The sequence below is a fragment of the Pteropus medius genome, unplaced genomic scaffold (assembly GCF_902729225.1).
Source record: "Pteropus medius unplaced genomic scaffold, Ma_sr-lr_union100, whole genome shotgun sequence".
NCBI classification, from domain to species: domain Eukaryota; kingdom Metazoa; phylum Chordata; class Mammalia; order Chiroptera; family Pteropodidae; genus Pteropus; species Pteropus medius.
The window spans coordinates 2,692,945-2,715,265 of record NW_024348242.1 but is presented as its reverse complement, the minus strand read 5'-3'; the positions used below and the strand labels follow the sequence as shown (position 1 = coordinate 2,715,265).

At 57.2% G+C, this 22,321-nt stretch overlaps 1 protein-coding gene across 2 annotated transcripts in view; it reads left to right on the top strand.

The window, feature by feature from the left end:
* Window positions 1-22,321, top strand: part of LOC120615992 (transmembrane protein 132B) — a 245,614-nt gene that overhangs the window by 199,715 nt on the left and 23,578 nt on the right. The window contains exon 5 of one of the 2 annotated variants that reach the window (XM_039879241.1): window positions 21,249-21,392. The exons of the other annotated variant lie outside the window; for it this stretch is intronic. Coding sequence (XP_039735175.1) covers window positions 21,249-21,392 — 144 coding nt within the window. The remainder of the gene's footprint in view (window positions 1-21,248; window positions 21,393-22,321) is intronic. 2 annotated transcript variants of the gene reach the window in all.

Below are 22,321 nucleotides of genomic sequence, written 5' to 3'. Positions count from 1 at the left end.
GATTTCTTGCACACAGACAAGACATGGGCTCCACCCTGTCGTCCGGGGACTCGACCCAGCCTGAGGCTTTAGAACTTCGCTGCCAAGCTGTGTGACACTGAGCAGGGCTGGGTGATGCCCACACTTCCTGGGGAGCAAACCGGCCTCTCCTTGTGAAGGTCCGTGTGCAGCTTTGGGGGGACGCCTGGTAGAACAGGGGGAGGCCCTAGGCGTGGGAGCCGATGCAGGAGTCCGGGCAGGGGGGCTTGTGAAGGGGTGGGCAGCTGTGACGTGCCATCTGTGTCCCTCCATTCATCCCTCTGTCCACCTGTCCAACCAGCCAGCTGGTCAGCCGGTCAGTTGCTTTATAGCGAGCAGCTATTTAGTGTCCACCGTGTGATGGATTCATTACTTTTTGGTCAGTGGAAAAGGAGGAAGGGGGGTCGATGGACGTCTGGAGTGGACGCCACCAGGCCTCGGAAAGCGTTTGTGTCTCACATCTCCACGTCCAGCGGAATAGCACAGATGGTCAGAAACTCCAAAACCTGCATCTTAGAAAAAGGGCACTCTAAAAGGAGGGGTGCCCCACCCCGGGGGGCTCCCCACTGTGTTCTGCGTCTTTATACTCTAGTGTATGCGTGGTCTCTGCTGCCCCGCGTGTTTGGGAAATGCTGAGCGTGCCCCTGGATGAAAGCCTGAGTTGTGTGTGCCTTTCCGTCCGCCTCTGCAGCTCCCGATGCTGAGCATCAGGCTCTGAGCTTTATTCCGTGGGCGGCTTGGAGCTTAGGCTGCGGCCACCGTTCAGTCCAGCTCTTAAAACAAAAAAGCTCAGGCGATGAAAGACACATTCTCCTTCACCAAGGTTGGAATCAAACAGTGACCCCCTCGGCGAGTTTCTGGGCAACTAGGCACACGAGCTCAGCTGAGGGGACAGCCGGCGAGACTCGGACCCCTTTGTAGCCGTGTCGGCCCGAGACCTTACAGCGGGCCCGGGCACAAACGCCTCTTTGCTTCCAGCGACCTTCGCGCGCCCCCTCTGTGTTCTGGTGAGTGGTGTGGAGTAGCCGCGTGGAGGCCCGGCTCTCATGGTGCTCGGTGTCGGGAGGGGACAGTCACTGATAACAAGCACAGGCCGTCGCCGCGGGGGGTGGTGGGTGCCGAGGGGAGACACACGCCGGCACAGAGCAGAGCGACGGGTCGGGGGTTGGTCAGAGCTAGCTCATCGGAGGAAGTCTTGGTGAGGACCTGGCCTTGGCTCTGAGCGAGCTGAGGAGGAGGAGCCAGCTGTGGAAGGAAGGGCCGCGTTTCGGGCGGTGGGGAGCATGTCCCAGGCGGGGGAGCCGCCTGCATCTTCCAGCAGAGTTCGGGTTGGTGTGTCTCAGGAGCTCGGAGAAGGCCAGGTGCCTAGGATGCGGACAGCAAGGCGGTGGGGGTGGGGCGGGGAGCCGGAGAGGGGGAGAGAAAGATTTCCCAGGATGGTGTGAGGACATGTGGCCTCAAGAGCGGGGAGCACGCCCCTCCTCCAGGTGTGCCCCTGGGGCCGTGGTGGCTGCCTGTCATCCCTGGGGAGGCGGGCCCATGTCTCTCGTGGACTTGGGCCAGGCGGGGAGATGGGACCTCTTCTTTACTCTGGCGGTGACACAGATTTCCTGGTCCCCGCTGTACGAGCAGCAGAGTCTTGAAGTGATGGCAAACTCAGAAACCCAACGGACACTCAGCGTCAGGCCGGGCGCAGACTCACGTCCTGCCCCTGACCTTGGCCCATGGCTCACCCGTCTCCTGATTCAGTTCCCCCATTGCGAATCCGGCCCAGAGTGGCGGGAACTGCCCAGGATGGAGATGGTTGACGAACGGGATGGTGGCAGGCACAGCGGGGACGGAAGGTGCTGTTTTGAGGTCACCGGGTCGCACAGGACCAGCGGTGACGAGGACTTGCAGAGCGGAGGGGACCGTGTCAGGGGGAGCCTGGGAGGGTGCGTGCTGACTGCGGGAGCCACACCCTGAAAGGTTCCTTCCCTTTCTCCTCTTTCCCCGTCCGCGAAGCTGGTTCTGCTCCCGTGGGACGGACGGTCCCGTTCGCAAGTGACACCGGGCTCCTTGGTAACGGCCTCGCCACCCGCGTCGCTGTCCCCTCCCCCGGCTGGGGCAAAGACGTGTGTGTGAAGGGAGGTCGGGCCGCCGCGGTTCGCATGCGAGCTGCCATGCGCTCAGGCCGTGTGACGTCCCACGCGGTCGGCCCGGAGCCTCAGGTCCGGTCCGGAGGGGAAGGGAGCCTGGTCCCCACGGGAATAACCTCAGCGAGGTCCGGCGACAAAGCGAGGCTGGACGCGTGCGGGGCCATCCCAGCGCACGGCGTGGAGACTGTGCGCCCGCTCGGCGGCATGCCCGTGCGCTTGCAGGGCGACAGCTAAGGACAGGGGCGTCGGACAGGGTGGCACTGACGACAGACGCAGCCCGTGAATGAGCAGCACGGCCCCTGCGCTGGCCCCACGCCGCGGGCCGGACAGCAGCCCCGCGGGGACACCCGGCCAGGGGACGCCATGCGCACCTGCGCTCGGCTCAGCTCGGCGCCTGCGCCCCGCACACCTCCCTCTAAGCCGCTCTGATCCCGCAGACGGCCACCATGGCCTTTCCCATGGGCTCCATCCAGCTTCCTTTTCTGAGGACAGGGACACACGGTGACAGTCCCCGGGGTGCCACTAGATGGCGCCCACAGACCAGCTTGTGGCCGCACTTGCCCTGCGCGCCCCTCCCCCAGAAGGCTCCCTGAACACCTGCCCTGGCGGAGCCTCTCCCCAGGTGACCGCTCATCAAGCCCTTTGCTCACCTGGGACCCCCGTGTCCCCAAGTGTGAGAACTGGGGGCTCCCTCCTGAAGCCCCGCCCTGCGCTCAGCACAGCACCTGGCACCTGGCACCTGGCACCTGGCTGCTTGGAAAGGTGTTGCCTCCCTCAACCAACACCACTGAGGCCCCAAGGCCCGAGGCCGGACGCCCACGTGTGGCTTCCTTTCTTGAAAAGCTTTCTTGTCTTTCTTTAAAAGCGTCCATGTTCATTACAGAAGTTTAAAACAACAGGGCAAAATCAAAATCCCGGCCTCCCCGGCCAAACCATCGGCAGCGTGGAGCCGTCATCCGTGCACCCTCGGCCCGCCGACAGGCCGGGCGCTGGTGGGCGGCGGCTGCAGCGCGGCCGGGCCCTGCGGCCCGCTTCGCTCTAAGCGCCGAAGCCCCGTTTTGCTTACACTTAAGGCAAAGAACCTGACGTGAAATTTCCAAACTTCGAAAAGACATTAATTACCGACGACAGGGGGTCCTGGCTGTCCGAACGCCTCGCCGTGACGGCGGAGCCTCGTTCGTGGGGGAGGGAGTCGAGCACCGGGCCCTCTCTCCTCGTTCATTAGTTACCGCGACCTCCCGGTTCCCACGGCCACTGCTGCTCCCAGGTCTTCGTGCCAGCGTTTCATCTCAGGTTAGCATCGTTAAAGCTTTTCAAAGCTTTTATTTATTGATTTCTATTTGTTTATTTATTTGAAAAGGTATTTTAGCTTCATTGGGGGATAATTTGCAAATGGAAGCTGTCTGTATTTTGGGTGTGTAAGGCGATGTTTCTACAGACATCTACACTGTGAAACGGTTACCGCAAGTTCGCAATTGCTTCACGTGGGCGCCATTGTCTGCGTGCGCGTGTGTGCACGTGCGTGTGTGCACGCGCATGTGTGCAGAGAACGCTTACGCTCTCCCCAGTTAGGAAGCGTCGGGGATACGAGGTGACGCCGTTAACAGGGGTCCCCGTTCTGGACTGCAGGTTCCCAGAGCTCACTCGTCCTGCATAGCTGACACTTTGCACCCGGCGCCGACAGCCCCTGGCAACCACCGTCCGGCTGCGGCTTCTGGGGCTGTTTCCGAGTCCACCTAGAAGCGAGGTCACGCCGTGTTTGTCTTTCTGCATCTGGCTTATTTCCCTTAGCACGACGTCCTCCGGCTTCATCCAGGTCGCTGCAGACGGCAGAATTTCCTTCTCACGCCCCACGTCTCTTTACCCATCTGTCCACTGGCTGGTGTTTAGCTTGTTTCCGTATCTGGGCTGTTGTGGACAGTGCCGCAGAGAACACGTCTCTCTGAGATGGTATCGCACCCAAGCTACCCGAAGTGGTGGCCACTCGCAGCATGTGGCTATTTAAATCAAAATTAATTAACATCAAATGCAATTAAAATTCAGTTCCTCAGATGCTCTAGCCACATCTCAAGTGCCCAAGAGCCACGTGGCCACTGGTGACCTGTTCATGCAGACACAGAATATTGTCACCGAAGGACAGGCTGGTATTTGACGTCCTTCGCTTCCCTCTGCTTAAGTGTTTGTCAATTTTAAATATAGGTTTACCGCGTCGAATTTTATTCCATTTGTGTTTGGTTTGGGATCTGATGCCTTCACTTTAATAGCAGCCCGTTCTGCAGAGTCTTCCTTAAGCTTCCTGCTTCCTTCCTCAGCCCCGCCATCGTTCCAGGGAGGGCCGAGCTGGTGTCTCTTGTCATCAGAGGCCCCTTTCTGTCGAAGGCTTCCCACTTTCCCCTCAGCCTCATCTTCGTGAGGTCGCGAGGGGAGAAACGAGCCTAACCGAGCGCTCGGGCCACTGTGTTGGCCCGGAAGTCCCCACGTGCGTGGTTGCCTGTGGCGTGCCGTTCACAGCCGAGGGACAGGTCGTCAGCCGTGGGACAGATCGTCAGCCGTTCCTTCCGCACGCCTGCTGGAGGCCCTGGCCCGGGCACCGGGCGGGAGCCGGGACACACAGGAGACTCAGTTCTCGGCATCAGTGGCACCACCACCGCCTTCCGTCCAGAAACGGTTCTCCGATTTTATGGCGAAACTTCTGTGATGAAGGAGGAAGTGTCCATCCCATGGCTGAGGACCAGGCTGACACACTGGCGGCCTGGGGGGCCCTCAGTTACTTAGACTCGCTGCAGAAGCTGCTGGGTCTTTCCCGAGGAAGGGCGTGAGCGGGCGTTTAGAGCAGGCCGAGGAGAGGCTGCCGCGCCCCCCACCGGCCACGTCCGAGGTGCTTGCAGGCGACCTCAGTGAACGGGAGAATAAATCCCCTTCTTGACGCTCAGGAGAGTGGCACACGTCCTGAAAGCAGCACCTCAGCGTTTCTCCTCTTTGATAATTCGGGGTGGAGCTTCTTCCTCTTTGGCGGCAGCGTCCGGGCCGTCGTCTGGGACGTGGGTCTGTGGCTCCGCAGCCGGTCGTCGAGCTACTTTGGTTTCCTTCACCGTCCATGTCCACGTCCCCGTCCACGTCCACGTCCACTCCCCCACTTACGCCCTCGGGCAGCACCTTGCCAAGGGTGGGCGTGGGGCCCCCACAGCCCGTTTCCCTTCCCCTCGGTGCCGCGGCTTCTCCAGCGCGGAGCGAAACCCGCCCCCGGCTCCCATAGCCGCAGTGAGGAAATGGAGCCAGGCGAGCCGTCTCGTTTTTCCAAATGTTCGTTCTCACGGTAGAATTCGGTGAAACACAGACATTCCCGAAGAAGAAAACAAAGCGAGGTCTTTCCTCCCACCGCCCGGAGACTCACGTTCACACGTCCGTCTCCGGCGTCTGTTCTCTGCGACTCTCTCGATTTTGACCTTCACGATGACCCTGTCTCCCTTCCCACCTTCGCTGCGTTCCCCGTATGCTCGTGTCACCTGCTGCGGAACAAAGCGCCCGAGAACTCGGGCTCAGAGCCACGGCCATCTACGGTCACGCACGCGGGGCTGGGCGGCAGGGGCCCTGGTGCAGGGGGCTCCTCTGGGCGGTCAGCGGGGTGCCTCTGGGCCACCCATCTTCATCCTCCTCCTGGGACAGGGTTGATGTCCACAGTGGGAACGCAGGGGGACATCGGGAACCGCACAGCGCCTCACGCCGTGGCTGCGAACGGGGCTCTGCCCCTTCCCACTGCTGACGTCAGGACACGTGGCCTCTTTCCTGTGACTCACCTGCTACGTGCAGGGAAGACGCGACCTCTCACGTCTCGGGACTTCCTCTGCCACGGCTCCTGTCACGGCCTCAGTCACTGCATCGTACACGGGTCCTCGAGCCTGTTTCGAGGTCCTCGGGAAGACAACCCGAGCGAGCTTCTCCGCCGATGACAACGAGGACAAAACACAATGGCTACGTCATTAGATGGTGGCACGAGGCGTGACGCCGCCCCCGGGCTGTGTTCGTGTGCCCCAGGGACGGACACGAGGGTGACTGCCAGCCGGGCCGGCCCGGACGACGGGCCGTGGGGGCTTCCGCTCCCCCGCCGTGCCTGACGACGGCTTCTTCTCAGCGGAGACGGACAGAGGGGCCCTGTGGGCTGGGGCCTGGCTGCGTCGGCGTGGCTCAGGGCTGGGATCCAGACGGGGCGGCGCAGCCGGGCCTAGTCACACACCCGGAGACCAGCTCGTCCCTCCCAGGCCCGCGGAGCCCCCAGCCCCCCGCCGCCCGGCGGGCCCCTCTCTTTCCTCGGCTCCCTGTTCTTAGAACGGCTCTGTTTGGTTTCCCTGTACACGTCACTGCCTCCGGGTTTTAACCTCTGGATGTGGATAAACTTCTGGGTCGGCGGCTTCTTAGCTTTATTTTACTTTGAAACTTTATTTGAAATTCCTTTGCGTCGTTTTAGAGTCTGAATGCTTCGGTGGACGGAGCCATCCCGGACACCTAGGCGCCCAGCCCGTGCCCGCCTGGGACACTCAGGGCCGCGGGGCGAGGCCGGGCACCTCGCGAGCTGTGCTCAGCCATGGCGATGGCGACGTCCTTCACAGCGCAGACGGAGCAGGTCGGGGACCTCGGTGGGGCAGCCGTACCGCAGGTGGCGGGGCCGACTTGCTTCCAGCGAAGCCGGGGTACGTGGCACCTCTCTGAGCGATGCAAGGGGCCCCGTTTTCTAGTTCGCATGGGGACCAACTGTTTTTAGGGAACGTGTCGTTTCCTGCGGTATCCCAGAGCTGTCATTCATTCAACAACTCAGCGAGCACCTCTCACAAGCTGGGCGCGGGGCTCGGCCCGTGGGTGCAGAGGAGGGCACAGGGGCAGGGGGCATAGTCCCCGCTCTCTCACGGGGGCCGGACACGGGACAGCTGCAGACACGCTCCATCCTGCGGTCGCCGTGGTGGCAGGGTGGGGGCGTCGTGACAGTGTGTGACACGGACGTGAGCAGGCCTGTGGAGGCCCAGGGGTGAAGGCCCGGTGGCAGGTGGGGCTGGACCGGGGTGGGGACGTGGCCCTCAGGAGGAAACGTCACGGCCGAGGGTGTCCCCGGGCGGAGGGGACGCATCCCAGCGGGTGTGACGAATTTACATAGCATGCGAACAGCGCGTTGTGTAAAGCGGAATCAGGCAGAGAGGCAGAGATTCCTCTGAATTCCCCTTCAGCCCTTCCGCAAGGAAAGGTCCGAGGCCTCACTCGATGCCACTGCGTTTTCGACAATCTCTAATATTTGCTGATCTTCCTTTTTACTAGAGAACTAGTGGGCCTCGTGCCAAACCTCTGGACGGGCGACAGATTCAAATGTAATTGAATAACACCGCCGTGGTTTAATCGCAGGTGGGCCTGGCTTCGCGTGGCAGCGAGGGGCGTAATAACCCTGCACGCTGAAACCACGCGAAGCTATCTCAACAGTCAGTGGAAAAACCGTCCGCTCTGCGAACTTGAAAATGTTTTGTCAGAACCTGAAAACTCTCTTCCTCTTGGTTATAAACAACGAGACGCTCGCGCGACCAGGGGTGACTTGGCACGCAGTCCCTTAAATCCGGGCTTCTCCTCATTTGCCGGGTGACATACGCTCTGAGTGAATCGCCTTCTGACATTGGTCCCTTTGCGTTCTCGACATGGTGAAATATCGCCAGGAATTTGTTCCGTGAAAGCGTCTGGCTGGGGTCGTCTCCTCTGGGAAGGCTTTGGTCGCTTCGGTTCGGCCACCTGGCTGATTTATGGCGACAAGCTCGTCGGTGTTACGTCGCTCTGGCTGCAGAGCTGTGGTCTCCTGAACGGGGCTGTGTCAGCGCGTCCTTGGGCAGCTGTGTCCTCCATGACTCACTCACGGTGAATTTTCATTTTACTCCCAGCATCGTTTCTTTGCATTGCTGTGCTGGCCAGTCCCATCTTCCGGTTATCCGCCTGGGGCGGGTGGTTTTGTGACTGGGAGGCAAGGGGACAGCACAGCTACACACTCTGCTGTCTGAGTGCGGACCGACGCGCAGGGCCACAGTTACTCATCCTGGTCCCTCATCCTGATGTGCAGCCGATGATTTATGTAGCAGTTTGTGGGCCTGAGAGCTCGCAAATTCGAAGAGCCAGCGAGAAGTTTGTACTTTATGCGCTTACAGGCAGCATGTCGTCTTGGGGCCAGTGGGGCCGTGCTGTAGGGGAGATGGGCGTCATTTAAGTAAACTGTGGTGGCCGAAATCCGCGTGCAGTGGAAACTTGCAAAGCTTCCTGCCTGCACGTTTAAAGTTATTTTTTATTTGTGGCAAGTAATACTGATCCTTTTCATTAATGTTACAGAAAACTTCTTTTAAAAACACGCGTTTAAGTCTTTAAGTAAAACCCTGTGACGTGTGAATTGCTTTACAGAAATGCTGATCGTGCCAAGCGAGAATGGCGCGAATTTCGAGGACGGTGCCTGAGGGACTGTGCCTTGGAGAGCAGTGTGTGGGTTTCCGGTGGTTCCCTAGTGTCTTCTCGTGGAACACAGGTGGCTTTCTCTGCTCTCCTCCCAGTCCACTGCCTGTGGGGCCAGGGACTGGCTCCCGGCGTCCCCTCCCCCAGGTCACGTGGCCCCGGAACAGAGCCCCGCAGGGGCGCGTGGGGTCAGTCTGTGCGCATTTCAGATTTTGATGTATCACCACACGTTTCCGGGTCTACGTATAGAAGTAAAACGTTTTCCTTCGTAATAGCCACACAAAATTCCATCGTGTGGGCAAAATTTGCTTAATGGGTCCTCTTTCGTTATGTGTTCCATACTTTGTTTTGCTAATTCTTTCTCACTCCCTCCCTCCCCTCCTCCTCCCTCCCCTCCCCCTCCCTCCCTCTTCCTTTCTTCCTTCTTTTCATGTTTGCATCACAAACAATAAAGATAAACTTCACAGAGACCCTTATCATTTGGCTCTGGATCGAGGGGCGCGGGCTTTGATTATAAACGGCGTGGCCGGGCTGGGGGTCCTGGGCAGCGCGGAGCGCCCACCGCGTCACCCCCTCGCCAGCTCCGTGCGTCTCCGGTCCTGGCAGTTTCGGGCCCGCGGCTGCGGGTGGAGGAGCCGGTTCCTCAGGCCTCTGGCAAGGTCCGGTGCTGTCTGGTTCTCTCGGCGAAACGCAGACGCCGAGGTGTCAAACTAGCGCCCATCGTTCACCATCGTAGAAAGATCGTCTCCTTTAAAAAAAATTTGGCCTCGATTCCTCAAAAAGCCATCTCGATGTTATTAAACACATGTCAACACTTTCTCCGACGTGTTTAACTTCGTGGTCGTGAGGAAAGGCGGAGGCTCGAGGAGTCTAAGTAATCGTGGGGCCGTAAGAAATTGAGGTGACTTTCTCATCCCCCATGGTCTTTCGAGGCAGAGCAGTCACCCCCCAACCACGGTGAGACTCTCCGCTCTGCGCACTGAGAGGGCCCAAGTCCCAGGGGAAGGGGGACGTGACGGGCTACTTCACGTCCACAGAGGGAGGCGGCTCCCGAAGGAGAAAAGGCCGATGAGCTCTTCGCCCACAGCCTGTATCTCTGTCACCCCACTGGGGTTCGGGGGTCGTCTCCACACCTCAGCCCCCTTTGAGGCTGTCAGCGCTCGATAGCAAAGCTTCGAACTATGCGAAGCAAAGATTTACATAACCGAAAGGAGAGATGAGCAGATAAACCCACTGTGCGGGGTCGTAGCTGGAGTTTTAAACGCTCCTCCCCCAGTACTTGATGGAACAAGGAGGCAGAATCTCAGTGAGCCGGGTCTCTGAGGAGATCAGTCATTGATTGACTCAGTGCACTCGGGGGGCGGGGGGCGCAGAATCCCAGGCCGGGAAGGAGCTCGCAGCACAGGCACGGGGTCTGGAACCCGAGTGCCAGTCCCTGTTAGCATGAGTGACAGCGCCCCAGTATCTCCCTAGAGGGTGGAGGGCGTAGCAGGTTCCTGCCCCGGGCAGGTGTCGTGACCGGCTGAGCCCCCAGGCCGGCCGCCCTCCCTGAGCCTCAGCTTCCTCTGGAGGCGGGAGCAGCCCTTCCTCCCGGACAGGTGGTGACTCTCGTTGTACAGGTGTCGTGCCCGGCGTGGTGTGCTGCGGGGGTGAAGTCACGGTCACTCGCCGGGGCGGGGGGGCGGTATAATTCGGAGGAAGCACCGGTTGAGCCCCACGTGCACACAGACGTGTTGGTCTGGGGCTCTGCTGTGCTCGGGTGTTGGGTCTGGGGCTCTGCTGTGCCCGGACGTTGGCTGGTCCCCCACTGGGGCTGACACCTAGGTGACCGCTCCTCTCTGAATTAGGCGGGAACGGGAATTGCCCCAGGACACGTTAAACTGTGGCGAGTCTACCTGCACACCAGGTAAGAGCGGGGATGCGGTTGGCTCCATCTGCGACTTGGGGCCAGCGCGTCAGCCACTACGTGGGGACGGCAGCCCCGTCACCGGCCCACGGCCAGGAGGAGAGCAGAGTCTGCAAACGGCTTTGCTCGGCCAGGAAGCTGCTGCCTGCACTTGGCAGAAAGCCCGATCCGACTGGACCAGCGGGGTTGCAGTCCAGTCCTCCGGCCCCTCACTGGGGCCAGAGGAAGGCCGGGTGCTGCTCGGCTGCGGGCCGCGGTCGGTCCCAGGATGTGTTTCTGGAGCTGGAGGCGGGCTCGGCTCCTGCCTGAAGAGCAAGGTCTGAGAAGGGTCAGGGGTCCAGTCCCCAGGGCGGAGGGGAATCAGAGAAGCCATGGGGCCGGTTCTTGGATGACCACGGGTGTCTGGGCACGGCCTGAGCCCCGCTTCCTGAAATAATTAGTCACTCCGTTCTCTCTCTCTTTGGGGTTTTGACGACTCTTCAGAATAATCCCCCAAATCCAGCACGACGTAGAAGTGCCAAAATCCACCTGGCTCTGGGCGTCAGTCAACCCTGCGCTGTCTGAATCCCCGAATTCGGCGGCTGCCTGCCTGCCGGCTCGTCACCGCGCCCGTCGTCCCAACATCAAAACAACACTTAATGGAAATATCAAGGAAAGACCTAGATTTGCTTTCCCTTTGGATGGGAGTAGGATTCGCTCAAGTCAGTTATCCAAGGAGGCTGGTCAGGGAACCGCACAAACCCTCCAGCAGGAGTTCAGAGGCCTTCACATGTGCTGGTGGCAAGCCTGCCGGACAGCGACCTTCCCATCGTCCTTCTGTGACGGGGGCGAGCAAGCCGCCAGGCACCCTCCACCCACGCCGTTCGGGGCCCCCAGCCCACGCAGGGCGTCATGAAGCAGCCGGCTCAGACCTTGCGTCTGGTTCGACCTTCCGTCCCAGCCAGCGGCACGTCTGAGAGGAGGGGTGCCGTTGCCATCCCCGCAGAGGGGCGAGCGGCGTCTCGGGGACACTGAGTGAACAGGGCTGCTCCCTCCGGGACGTGGCCGGGCATCGCCTTCCGGTGGGAACGCGAGGGCTGTAGAGGTTGTGGACCCCATGGCTCCTGCTCACAGACAATGGTTTTGCTTTGCCATTCGCGTTTATCATGAAAATGGGAAAGTCGCCCCACTGGCTTCCCCAGAGCCGTGAGAGATTCGTTAAAGAATGGGGAAGATGGAGCTTTTGCTCAGTGCGGGCGAGGACCCGAGTCTCTGTCGCTGTCTTACTAACGCGGAGGTCGAGGCTGCTTAGTCTGCACCTTCCTTGATACTGTCCTGGAGAACAAGCCGCTGGAGGGGTGGACAGTGGCTCCGAGAAGACGCGTCCAGGCTCTCACCCTGGTACCTGTGACTCTGACCTTGCCGGGGCCTGGGGTCTTTGCATAAGTAATCGGGCCGGAGCCCTCAGGCGGAGATCGCCCTGACGTGTGCTGGGCCCTACGTCCATGGCCGGCGTCCCAGTGAGAAGAGAGGGGGGTTTAAGACACAGACACGGAGGAGGAACAGAGCAGGACGCGTGTGACACGGAGGCAGACGCTGGAGCGAGGCAGCCAAAGCCAAGGAACGCCTGGGCCACCAGAAGCTGGAAGAGGCAGAGGATTCTTCTCGCCTAGAACTTTCTGGGGGAGGGTGGCCCCGTGACACCTCGATTTCAGACTTCCGACTGCCAGATCTGTGGAAGGATAAATTTCTGCCGCCGTGTCGCCCACCACGTGCCCGCGGATTCAGGCAGAGAAAGGGTGGAGTTGATGTAATGTAGCTGTGAAGACAAATTGAGCTTTGCAGCCAGCAGATTCATTAATTCAAATCCCGACACATCATTCCCACACGCTGGGGGCAGCTCAGCAGTTACTCTGAATGATAATAATATTATAACAGCTCCTTCTATATATTAACTTTAATACTGATGTATATTAGGGACGAGACGGCGAATAATTTACAGGCGGGAGTAATGGCTTCTACCCGCGCGTCGCGCGTGTCCACGAGCGGAGAGAGTCGAGAACCGCACGTACTTGTCACGCGGTGCTGCTTCTTGCCGCCTCCTCCCCGCGTTTGCTCAGACAGACACCCTAAAAGGCTTTTTGAGTGAGAAACGTGTAGTTTGTGGTAGGGTTTGCCTAGGAGGCCGCGCAGTCTTCTCTTCTTTGCAGACAGACCTTTCCTGGAAGCTTCTCAGTGAGACCGGCTCTCCCGGCCTTGCAGTTCTCCGGGGCAAGTGCTGGGATCTTGTCTTTCCGAGGATGTGGCTCCCGGCGCCCCCCTCCCCAGGTCCCCCCGCGGAGACCGTGTGAGTTCTCTAGTACGTCGGTTCGTTTGCTCCATTGTCCGAATGTCTCCGGGCGAGCGCTAAGCTCTGGGCGCTCAACAGGACCCACAAAAGCACGTTGCAGAGGCGGCCAGGGGCCGTGACACGGGACCCCAGAGGCGCATTCGTTGTCAAGTGCTGTGGGGACGGACCGGAAGGAGCGGTTACCTCCGGCCGGGGAGCGCCGTCTGGGAGGCTGCCGAGTCCTGGAGGCTGAGTGCGGGTGTCCACGGAAACACACGAACGACCAGGTGGGTGACGAGGCCGGCGCTGGCCTTGTGCGGTCTGTGTTCTCGTTCTCTCTCTCGCTGCCCGCCAGCTTGCCTTGACTTCGCCGACCGCCCCGCTCTGTCCCTCTCTGTCCCCCGCCATTCGACCCTCTGCCCCTTTCTCGGCCTCGCCCGGTCCGTCTGTCTGTCTCTGTCTCCTTGTCCGTCTGCCTCTCTCACCCTCTCTGTCTCTCTCTTGTTGGGACCGTGAGTTTTTCCTCTTTCTCTCTCTCTCTCTCCTCGTTTCCCTCTCTCCGTTCACCCCTCCGAGTGGGGCCTGACGCGGGACGGGGAATCGGCTGGAACCTCCAGCCAGGCTGTCACCGCTCACCGCCGGTCACCGAGGCACCAGCTAGGTCACAGCGACCCTACGGGAGGGTGCGCTCACGTTAAAGAGCCGATGTCACCAGAAAATAAAAATAAATTAAAAAATAAAATTAAGCTGTGGCCCTGGGCTCAGGTCTCAGCCGTGCTGAGTTTCCCTCGGGAGCTCGTCTCTCGCGAGTGCTGTGAGTCTGCTTAGATTTTAATTGGACAGATGTCATTTGCTTGCTGCTCCTCTGTCAACCGGGAGTTGTGTGAAATTTCAGTTTAGCTCAAGCTGGACGCGAAGGTTCCCCGCACCGGATGGCAGAGAAATAACTATTTACAGGTTGTGCTCGTCGCTAGGGACGCGCCAGTTAAAGGAGAGAAACGAATCAGAGGGGACACACATGTGCTGTTTCGTGTCGGAGCTGGGAAGTGTGAGTCAAGAGGACCCACCCTAACCGGAGATGCAGGGGGGACGGGACTCCCCAGGGGCCGGGCCAGACTGTCCTGTCGCATGCGTCCGTGTGCCCCGTCAGTCTTCCTGGCTCTCCGGCTCTGTCCCGTCACCCTTGGGTGGCCTCGGCTGCGTGTGAGATCTTAGTGTGCCCAGGCAGCGTGGGAGGCCACGGAGCACTGAGACCTGGTCCGCGGTCTCATGGAGTTTGCAGCCTCATGGCTTTGACCAGTTCGGTCCCCAGTCCCTGAGGAAACTCCATCGGTACAGAGAGGGGCAGGGACACCCCCAAGTCTGCGCTGTTGTGTTGGCTGTGGAGGTCTTAGGGAGCCGTCTGAGCTTGCCCTGGGCTGTGCTGGTGGCCGATCAAAGCTCCCTCCAAATGGCTTTTGCTCCTCCCCGCAGAGCTGCCTCCCAGGGGACATCTGCCTCATGGCGTTGGGAGTCAGAAGTCAGGATGCCTGGGAGCTGAGGAGTGCCTGAGATGGAGGCCAGGCTGGCACCCCGTGCCGGGGCCAGAGGATGAGGCTGCAGCCCCAGTCCCCGGGTCTGGGACCCCACAGGCTGGGGCAGCAGGTAGGACGGAGCAGGCCTGAAGCCTGCGTGCTCGGCTTGGGGCTTCCCGGCTACTTGGCCATTTCTACTAAAACTTATACTTCACATTTGTAACACTTCTTTTTTTTTATAGGTATTAAAGTAAAAGCCTCTACAATCTATCTTTTACCCTTAAAGCTTCCTAGGTAGGCAAAGACATGGATCGTTGGCGGCGTTTTACAGGCGAGGAGCTGGGGCTGGCTCTCGGGGTCACTGCTGGTGGCTTGCTCGTGGAAATACGCTTCTGGCCAAGTTCTGGAACCCTTTTCAGCCTTGGTCCCCTCATTCGTAAAACGCTGATGAAGAGAGTCATCCTTCAGTAGCGATGTTTGAGAATTAAGTGAGAGATTAATAAGGCCAGTTCATACTCATCGAGTACGTACGATGTACCCGGCACTTAGCTCTGTTTTCGTTATTAGGGGTTAATACGTATCATACTGTGCGTTTTTATAGAGATGCGTTGTCATTAACAGACGATGCGCACGAGTCACTTAGCACAGTTTCTGGCACTTGTCTGAGTGTTTAAGAAAAGTGAGTTAGCTGTAAATTATGCTCATTGGGCACTTACCACATCCTCTACCTATACCGTTGATTTGTTTTTATTTTTGTTTGGTTTTTTTTTTTGGTTCTTCATATTATTTTAAAATTTCCCGTGAGTCCGAATAAATGCATTTCCCAAATTCCTTCATCAGAATTTTCCAAATGTTACTATTGTCTCTGTCTACACAAACACACGTTATTATCATTTTTATGAAATGCTTGAGAGTAAATTACACACATGATGGTTTTTTATCTGTAAATACATCAGTGTGAATTTCCTCAAAGCTCTTACATAAGTAGAAATTGATATTGATACATCAGGAAGTTAATTTCGATACAAAGAATCATCCCAGACCTTATTCAGGTTTCATCCGTTGTCCTACTCACGTTCATTAGAGCACAAGGAAAATAGATTTTTTTCCGTGGGAGGATGCAGCCCAGGACCACACATACTTTTGTTTCATCTCTCGATCTTCTTTAATCTGAAAGTTTCTCAGTTTTATTTTTTTCAGACGGAGATGTATTTGAAATGTACAGGCCAGTTATTTCATAGGATACCCCATAATTTGAGGTTGTCCGATGTTTTCTTATTATTAGATTCACTTGTTTTTGGGGGGAACACTTAGGAAGTGATGTTACGTCCTTGTTTAGGACATAGGATGTCCGTTTGTTCCCTGCGATGTTTAATCACGTGGATGATGTAATGTATGCTAGGTCTGGCACCATAAAGTTACCGAAACGAAGACGTCTCTTGCACGGAGATGCATTAACACTATACAGATATCCTGTTTCCTATTGTACTTTGAATCACGAGAAGCATCCATACTGATTGTCACCTAAAACAGTGAATGGTGGTTGCCAGGTGGTGGTATTCTAATTTCACCATCCTTTTTACATTTATTCGTTGGAATTCTACCCTAAGGATGAAGTTTCCCTTCTCCCGTTTGGTTGTTTATATTAACTCAGAAGCTTATTATAGAGAATATTTATACAATATATATAATAGATACTATACATACCATACTTAAAAACTACAGTTATAAACAATATATTGTCTATATAAAATATTATATTTTTATAATTGGCTGCTACAATTCTTTATAGTACCGTAAAACTGCCCCAGCTCGATTCTTGTGTCCTTTTGATATTTTTTCAAGCACTTCGATGCCTTCTTGCTCACGAGCCATGGGAGGCTCATCACCTTGTCCTTCCTGTGCCCAGGCTGTGGCAGTGGTCATCTCTCCAAGGAGCTCTGTTTTCTTTTCTTTGGAGAATGGTATTTAAAACTAAAAGCTGGGTCTAGCTGTGTTGATTGCTAAAGGTGTCACTGTGTTTAAGTCCTCTCAGCGACCAGAACTAGGGACAACTATATACACACTCCATCCACATTTCCACACCCACATCCACACACCCACAGTGACCACGCGCACAGCCAGCTTCCCCCTGACTCTGTGGCGGGACCTCCAATTCCAGCTCGTGAACATGGGGTTCACCCTCCTGCCCACTGGTAAACGTGCTTCTCTCTCTATAGCGAGAATCCTGTCTCTGTCCTTCAGCATGTATTATTTGCTCAATCCTCGAATTCGCTAACGTATTTTTGGAATTGCTAACCCATACCGCTGTGGAAAACAAACCTAACTAGAATTCAACATGCATTTCCAGGTGTTGTTATCTTTGTATAGCCAGAATAACATGCTGAAAAGTTACACGCAGCTCTGGCTTTTAATAGCTTGAAACAATGGAGGCTTCTTCTCGATCACCCTGCGTGTCCGACACAGATCAGCTGGAGGCTTCATGCTGCACTGTCCTGGCTCTGGGACCCAGGGTGACAGAGGGTCCACCGTCACCGTGGCAGTCAAAGGGAGCGCATGGGGTCTTGTCCTCTTAGAGCTTCCGATTGGAGGTGAGCACGTCATTCCACTCACGTTTCATTGGCCAAAGCAGGTCACGTGGCCCCAGCTAAATTCAAGTGGATGGTGAAATCCAACCAAATAATTTCCCCAAAAGAGAGCTGGCAGGCACATCTCCTGTGTCTAGTGTCATCCTTTTGAATTTTTTTGAAAAATCTCCTATTTACAGGTAAGGAAACCGAAGCGTTGCACCCTGTCCTTAACCAGCATGTGGATCCAATTTACTGTTTTACTTGCCGTGTGATATTTTACATACGCTGTGTGTATCAGCCACTGTTCCCCACGCCCCAGCCCCTCATGACCATTAAGTGCTTCCTGTGTGTACAGATTCCCTTACTCTGGGCATTGCACATACTCAGGCTCGCAGAATACATGCCCCTGGTGACTGGCTTCTCTCACTCAGCACAGTGTTTCCAAGGTTCATTTGCGTCGTAACCTGTGTCGGAAGGTCCATCCATTTTATGGCCAAATGACATCCCGTTGGATGGCGAGACCACATGGCGTCCGTCCGTTCGTCCGTCGATGGACGTTTGGGCTGTTTCTGCTTTGGCCAGTATGGATGGCGATGCTGTGTGAGTGTCTGTGTGGGGATATGTCTCCACCTCTCATGAGGATTACCGCGCCCCAACCACACACACACGCAGACACACAAGTGGATTGCTGGGTCATATGATAAGTAATTGCTTTTAACAAAAGCCTCTAAGGGAAAAGCTTTTCACAGGGGGTGAGCTCGGAGCCAGTTCAAATACTGACAGCCTTGCAAGGGGGTCTTCCAGGGAACTCCAGACGAGTCAGACAAAGGGAGGCCCTTGGGAGTGGGGTCTGGGAAGATGTCCAGCCCCACTCCACCCTCTCCAGTGGCTTTCCCACGGCCGGATTCCACAGCGAATGCGAGCTGTTGTTTTTCAAAGCTGCTACAGAACTGGAGAGCAGGGGATGGGAGTAAGTCAGGGTAAAATGTCAAGGAATTCTCTGTTTTTACCAAGATTCAGCGTTTTTCTTGAGTGAGTGCTCTCCTGGTCGCACAGGGCTTTGTTGCATTTCCAGAATGGTGAAAAAGTTGATTTTGACTTTTACTTGGGGGTGGGGGGGACAATTTTCTCATTGCTTTTATGGAGAAGAGAGGTTTTGGATGTCCTCATCCTGACATGTCACTGACACCATCCTAGCATGTAACGTTAATGCATCTTCGTGAAGGAACATAAATAGGTGTTCAAGGCGTAAATAGGAGCAGAATTAGAAGACTTGTATTTTGATCGATGGTGAATTTTGAGCAGTCACCGGCACCAGGGAATGATTAACATGTACTATTTAACATGATAAATTGCTTTACTGCGCCAGAGGCGGGTAGAAAATACCCTGGAGATTTTTTTTTTTTTGATGGATACTGGTTGCACAATCCCAGCCACCCATGGGAACACAGTTGCAAAGGTGGTTGGAATAAAAGCACAAGTCTGGATCCGTTTCGATGGGTCGTTATGGAAAATGAAGTCACCTGCCTTGAAACCCAGTCTGGAGGAATTATCGCAGTGTCTTCTTCGAAGGCTGTGAGCTTCCATAGGGTAGACATTGATGTTTACTTTAGTCTTTTCTCTTCCCCTAGAGCCTAGAGTGTTGCTTAATCTCATGAGATTAGTCGAGAGTTTGTGTCAAGTGACAAAACAAACAAACAAAAAGAACAATTAAAACTTAAGTTACAGTTCCTTTTATAGATATAAATTTCTGAAAGTCACAGCCACAAATGTAGCCCGATTCAGGAACCCAGAAATCCTTCCCAGTTATCCCTCCTCTCCCGGACTCTGGCTTCTTCCGTTCAGGCTTCACTTGAGTCAGGCTGCAATATCTCGATGGCCACGTTTGGTTCATTGGCTTAGCTGTGAAGTCTGGTTTGGTGGCCCGGAGTCAGCACCATCCAGGCCACGTTTCCTGACAGCAGAGCGGGGACGATCCCCAAAGGAAACACGGAACGAAGGGAGGGTGGATGTTTCGCATCCGTAGATGCTCAGCCGGCAAAATCAGCCCGGCGCCCGGGACGCGCACAGCGACGTCGCTCAGTTGCATTTCGAGTCGAATCTAGCAGTTCGGCGCGGGACCACGATGCGGCCTCTGTTCTTCGCACACACGGTGATGGCTGCGCGCCGTCGTGGGGCGAGTTCCCACCCCGGCTTCCGCCTCGCTTCTTGCTTCCTGCCCTCCCTGTGCACCTTAGATATACATGGGACGAGAACACTCGGGTCGTGGACGGGCGTCTGTCCTTTTGGGGTACCTCCTTGAGATTCCGTTCACAGGGAAGGACACGCGTTAAAGAAACACCTTATCTTTCATCTCGTTAAGATTGGGTTGCGCTATTTTCAAAAGTTCTTGATAAAGTTGATGTTAGAACCCTACTCATTATTATTGCTATTAGCATTCGACCCTCTCTCTTACTGTTCTCCGAGTTGGGGGTGGGGAGCGAGGGGCCCACGCAGAACACCGGACGTGGGACTCACTGGGAGCTGGAGCAGGGACGCGGACTCCGGCTGTGACGGGAGCGCTCGAGGTCATCTCCGCTGCGGGCCATTCTGGTGGGGCCGCTCGCTGCGTGCTTGGTGACTCCCGTGGCCGAGCTGCGTCCCCCAGCTGTCCCCAGCCTCCCTAGTTGACTCCTTCTCTCCGGTCACACGTGGAAGTGGCCCGTCCCCCAGGGTCCGTTTCTGAGCCTGTGCGGTGGCTCGCGAACACACGGCTTCAGCGGGCGTTTTAAGGCGGGCTCCGGGATACCGGTCTTTACGGAGCCGTCGCTGCCCGCTCCGTCCCTATTCCGCCCCGGACTGTGTACGTAGATGGCCGTTAACTCTTCATAAAGTTGCCGTGCTTTTAAGAGCCCCCTTATTGCGGGCGGGGACCCCGGCACAGGGGCAGGTCACCCTTGGCCGATGCCGGGAGGGGAGTAAACAGAGCTGTTCGCCTCTCTTTCTCCACGGCCAGTGGCACCGTAGAGCCACGGTCCCAGCCTCCTTTGCCCGCGGGCTGGCCACGCGACGCGCTTTGGTGACAAGGAGCGTGCCCCGCCCCCTCCACCTCCTCCCCGCTCAGACGGTGGACGTGATGGCTGGCGTCATGGGCGCCATATCCGGGCCTTGATGGAGTGGCCGAGGGAGCTGCAGAGAAGTGACCCTGCCCTCCCGGAGCCACTGGACCCGAGGCGGCAGCCACGCGCCTCCAGAACCTCCGTTATGCGGACGCCTGGTCATTTCACCGGCCTCCGGGCTCCTGTGGGTGCGGGATCACGCGGCCCTCACCGAGACAGCGGCCGAGCCGGTCTCGGTGAACAGAGGCACGTGTCCGAGGGGCATTGCCTAGGTGGCCGAGGAGGTAGCGGGGTTGGTGGTCGGTAATTTGTGAGAACAGGACCTACGGAACACTGAGGGGTCGCAGGGAGGACAGAAACTAACACGATGTGGCGCATAACATGCCTGGGCGGGAGGAGGGTCTCGGGCTGCTTGGGGGTTTGGGGACCGGCGTGCTGGCCGTCAGCTCAGGAGGGCGGGGGATCACTCTACGCTGACACTGGTTCTCTTCTGTTACACCTGCTGTAAAACGAAGGTTACAGTCTCTGTGCTAATAAGGCAGCCGCTCACCCCCTGAGCCTCCAGCCAAGATTCGGCAGATTGAAAAGAACTCTCGTGCTTGTGCGAGACGTGCCGTGGACACAGATAGAGTGGACACAGAGTGGACAGAGACAGTGGACACAGAGTGGGCACAGACACAGTGGGCACGGAGTGGGCATAGACAGAGTGGGCACAGGCAGAGTGGGCAGAGGCAGAGTGGGCACAGGCAGAATGAACACAGACAGCGTGGGCACAGACAGTGAGCACAGACACAGTGGACACAGACGGTGGGCGCCAGGCAGAGTGGACACAGTGGCGACACAGGCAGAGTGGACTGTAGTGGACACAGGGGGCACAGGCAGGTGGACACAGGCAAAGTGGACACAGTGGACACAGTGGGCACAGGCAGAGTGGGCACAGACGGTGGGCACAGACGGTGGGCTGAGCAGAGTGGACACAGTGGACACAATGGGCATTAGGCTGGGGTGGTCATAGAATGGACACAGTGGGCACGGCAGAGTGGACGCGCCAGGGAGCACAGTGGGCACAGACAGAGCGGACACAGAGTGGGCACAGTGGGCACAGGTGCGTGGGCACAGACAGTCGAGGGGCGGAACGGGCATCGGGGTGGGAGGCAGCTGGGTCGGGGGCCCCTCCTGTGGCCGCTGGGGTGCCTGCTTGCTGACACGTGCCCCCTTCTCGCCCGTGTAGGACACGGAGATCCTGAACACAGCCATTGTCACTGGAAAAACTGTCGCGGTGCCCGTCAGGGTGGTGGCCGTTCAGGAGGACGGCTCAGTGGTGGACGTGTTGGAGTCCGTGGAGTGCCGGTCTGCCGACGAGGACGTCATCAAGGTACGACGGGCTTCGCCCCCAGCCCCCGAGTCCCGCTGGGGCCCTCCTGTCCCAGGGGCTGGCTCTGACTGAGCAGCTGGGGCTCTGCCTCCTGCCCCTGGTGGGGACCCCGCCCTTTGTCTTGAGTGACAGGATTTTCTTCCCCTACTTTTCCTCACGGGACGACAGGGCCCGATTGCAGCCAGCTATGGTCACTGCTGACATCCTGTGCCAGGCAGTACCACCTACTCCCTACTTTTCTTTAAATGCCCCACTTTTCCAAACATTTAAATACTGATCGAGCCTCATTATAAGACAGTACAATCCGTGAGCTCGATGTGCTTTTTTTCTATTAATATAGATTAAAATTAATGACTATTAAGTTAAAAAAATGTTCCTCCCTGTGCCACCTAACCTGAGCGTCACCAGGGGGATACAGGCCACAGTGTGGGAAACCCGGGCAGGGGACACTTCTGCTGGGCCCTCCATTCTGATTAGCTGAATCCGTGACCCCCGATGCAGCCAGGAGCCAGCCCGCGGTTGTGTTCATGTCCTTCGCTGGGTCTGTTTGAGTCGCCGGATTTAGGGTGTCTGCCTGTCTTTCCGTAGCCGACTGGCCGGCCATCTTCTTTTCTTAGCAGAGACCTCAGGGGTCAGGGCTTAAATCTTCAGAACTGTCCTTCCTCTTCAAACTGCTGACACAGCCCCCAGGTCCTCCCTGTCCGTTCATTTCAGGAAAATACAGTCACCCCAAGAGCCTGTCCGTGCTGGGAGGCGAAGGGAGACCGGGGCCCCGTCTGCAGCACCTGGCATGTGACGGCCAGGCCAGCATGGCGTCCCCACGGGGGAGGCCTGAGAGGGCTCGGTTTCTTCCTCCTGTGACCTGCAGGAGGCTGAGCCTCGGGCGGGGGCGGTCTCGATGAGGACGAGTCGGACTGGTATGTGTGGGG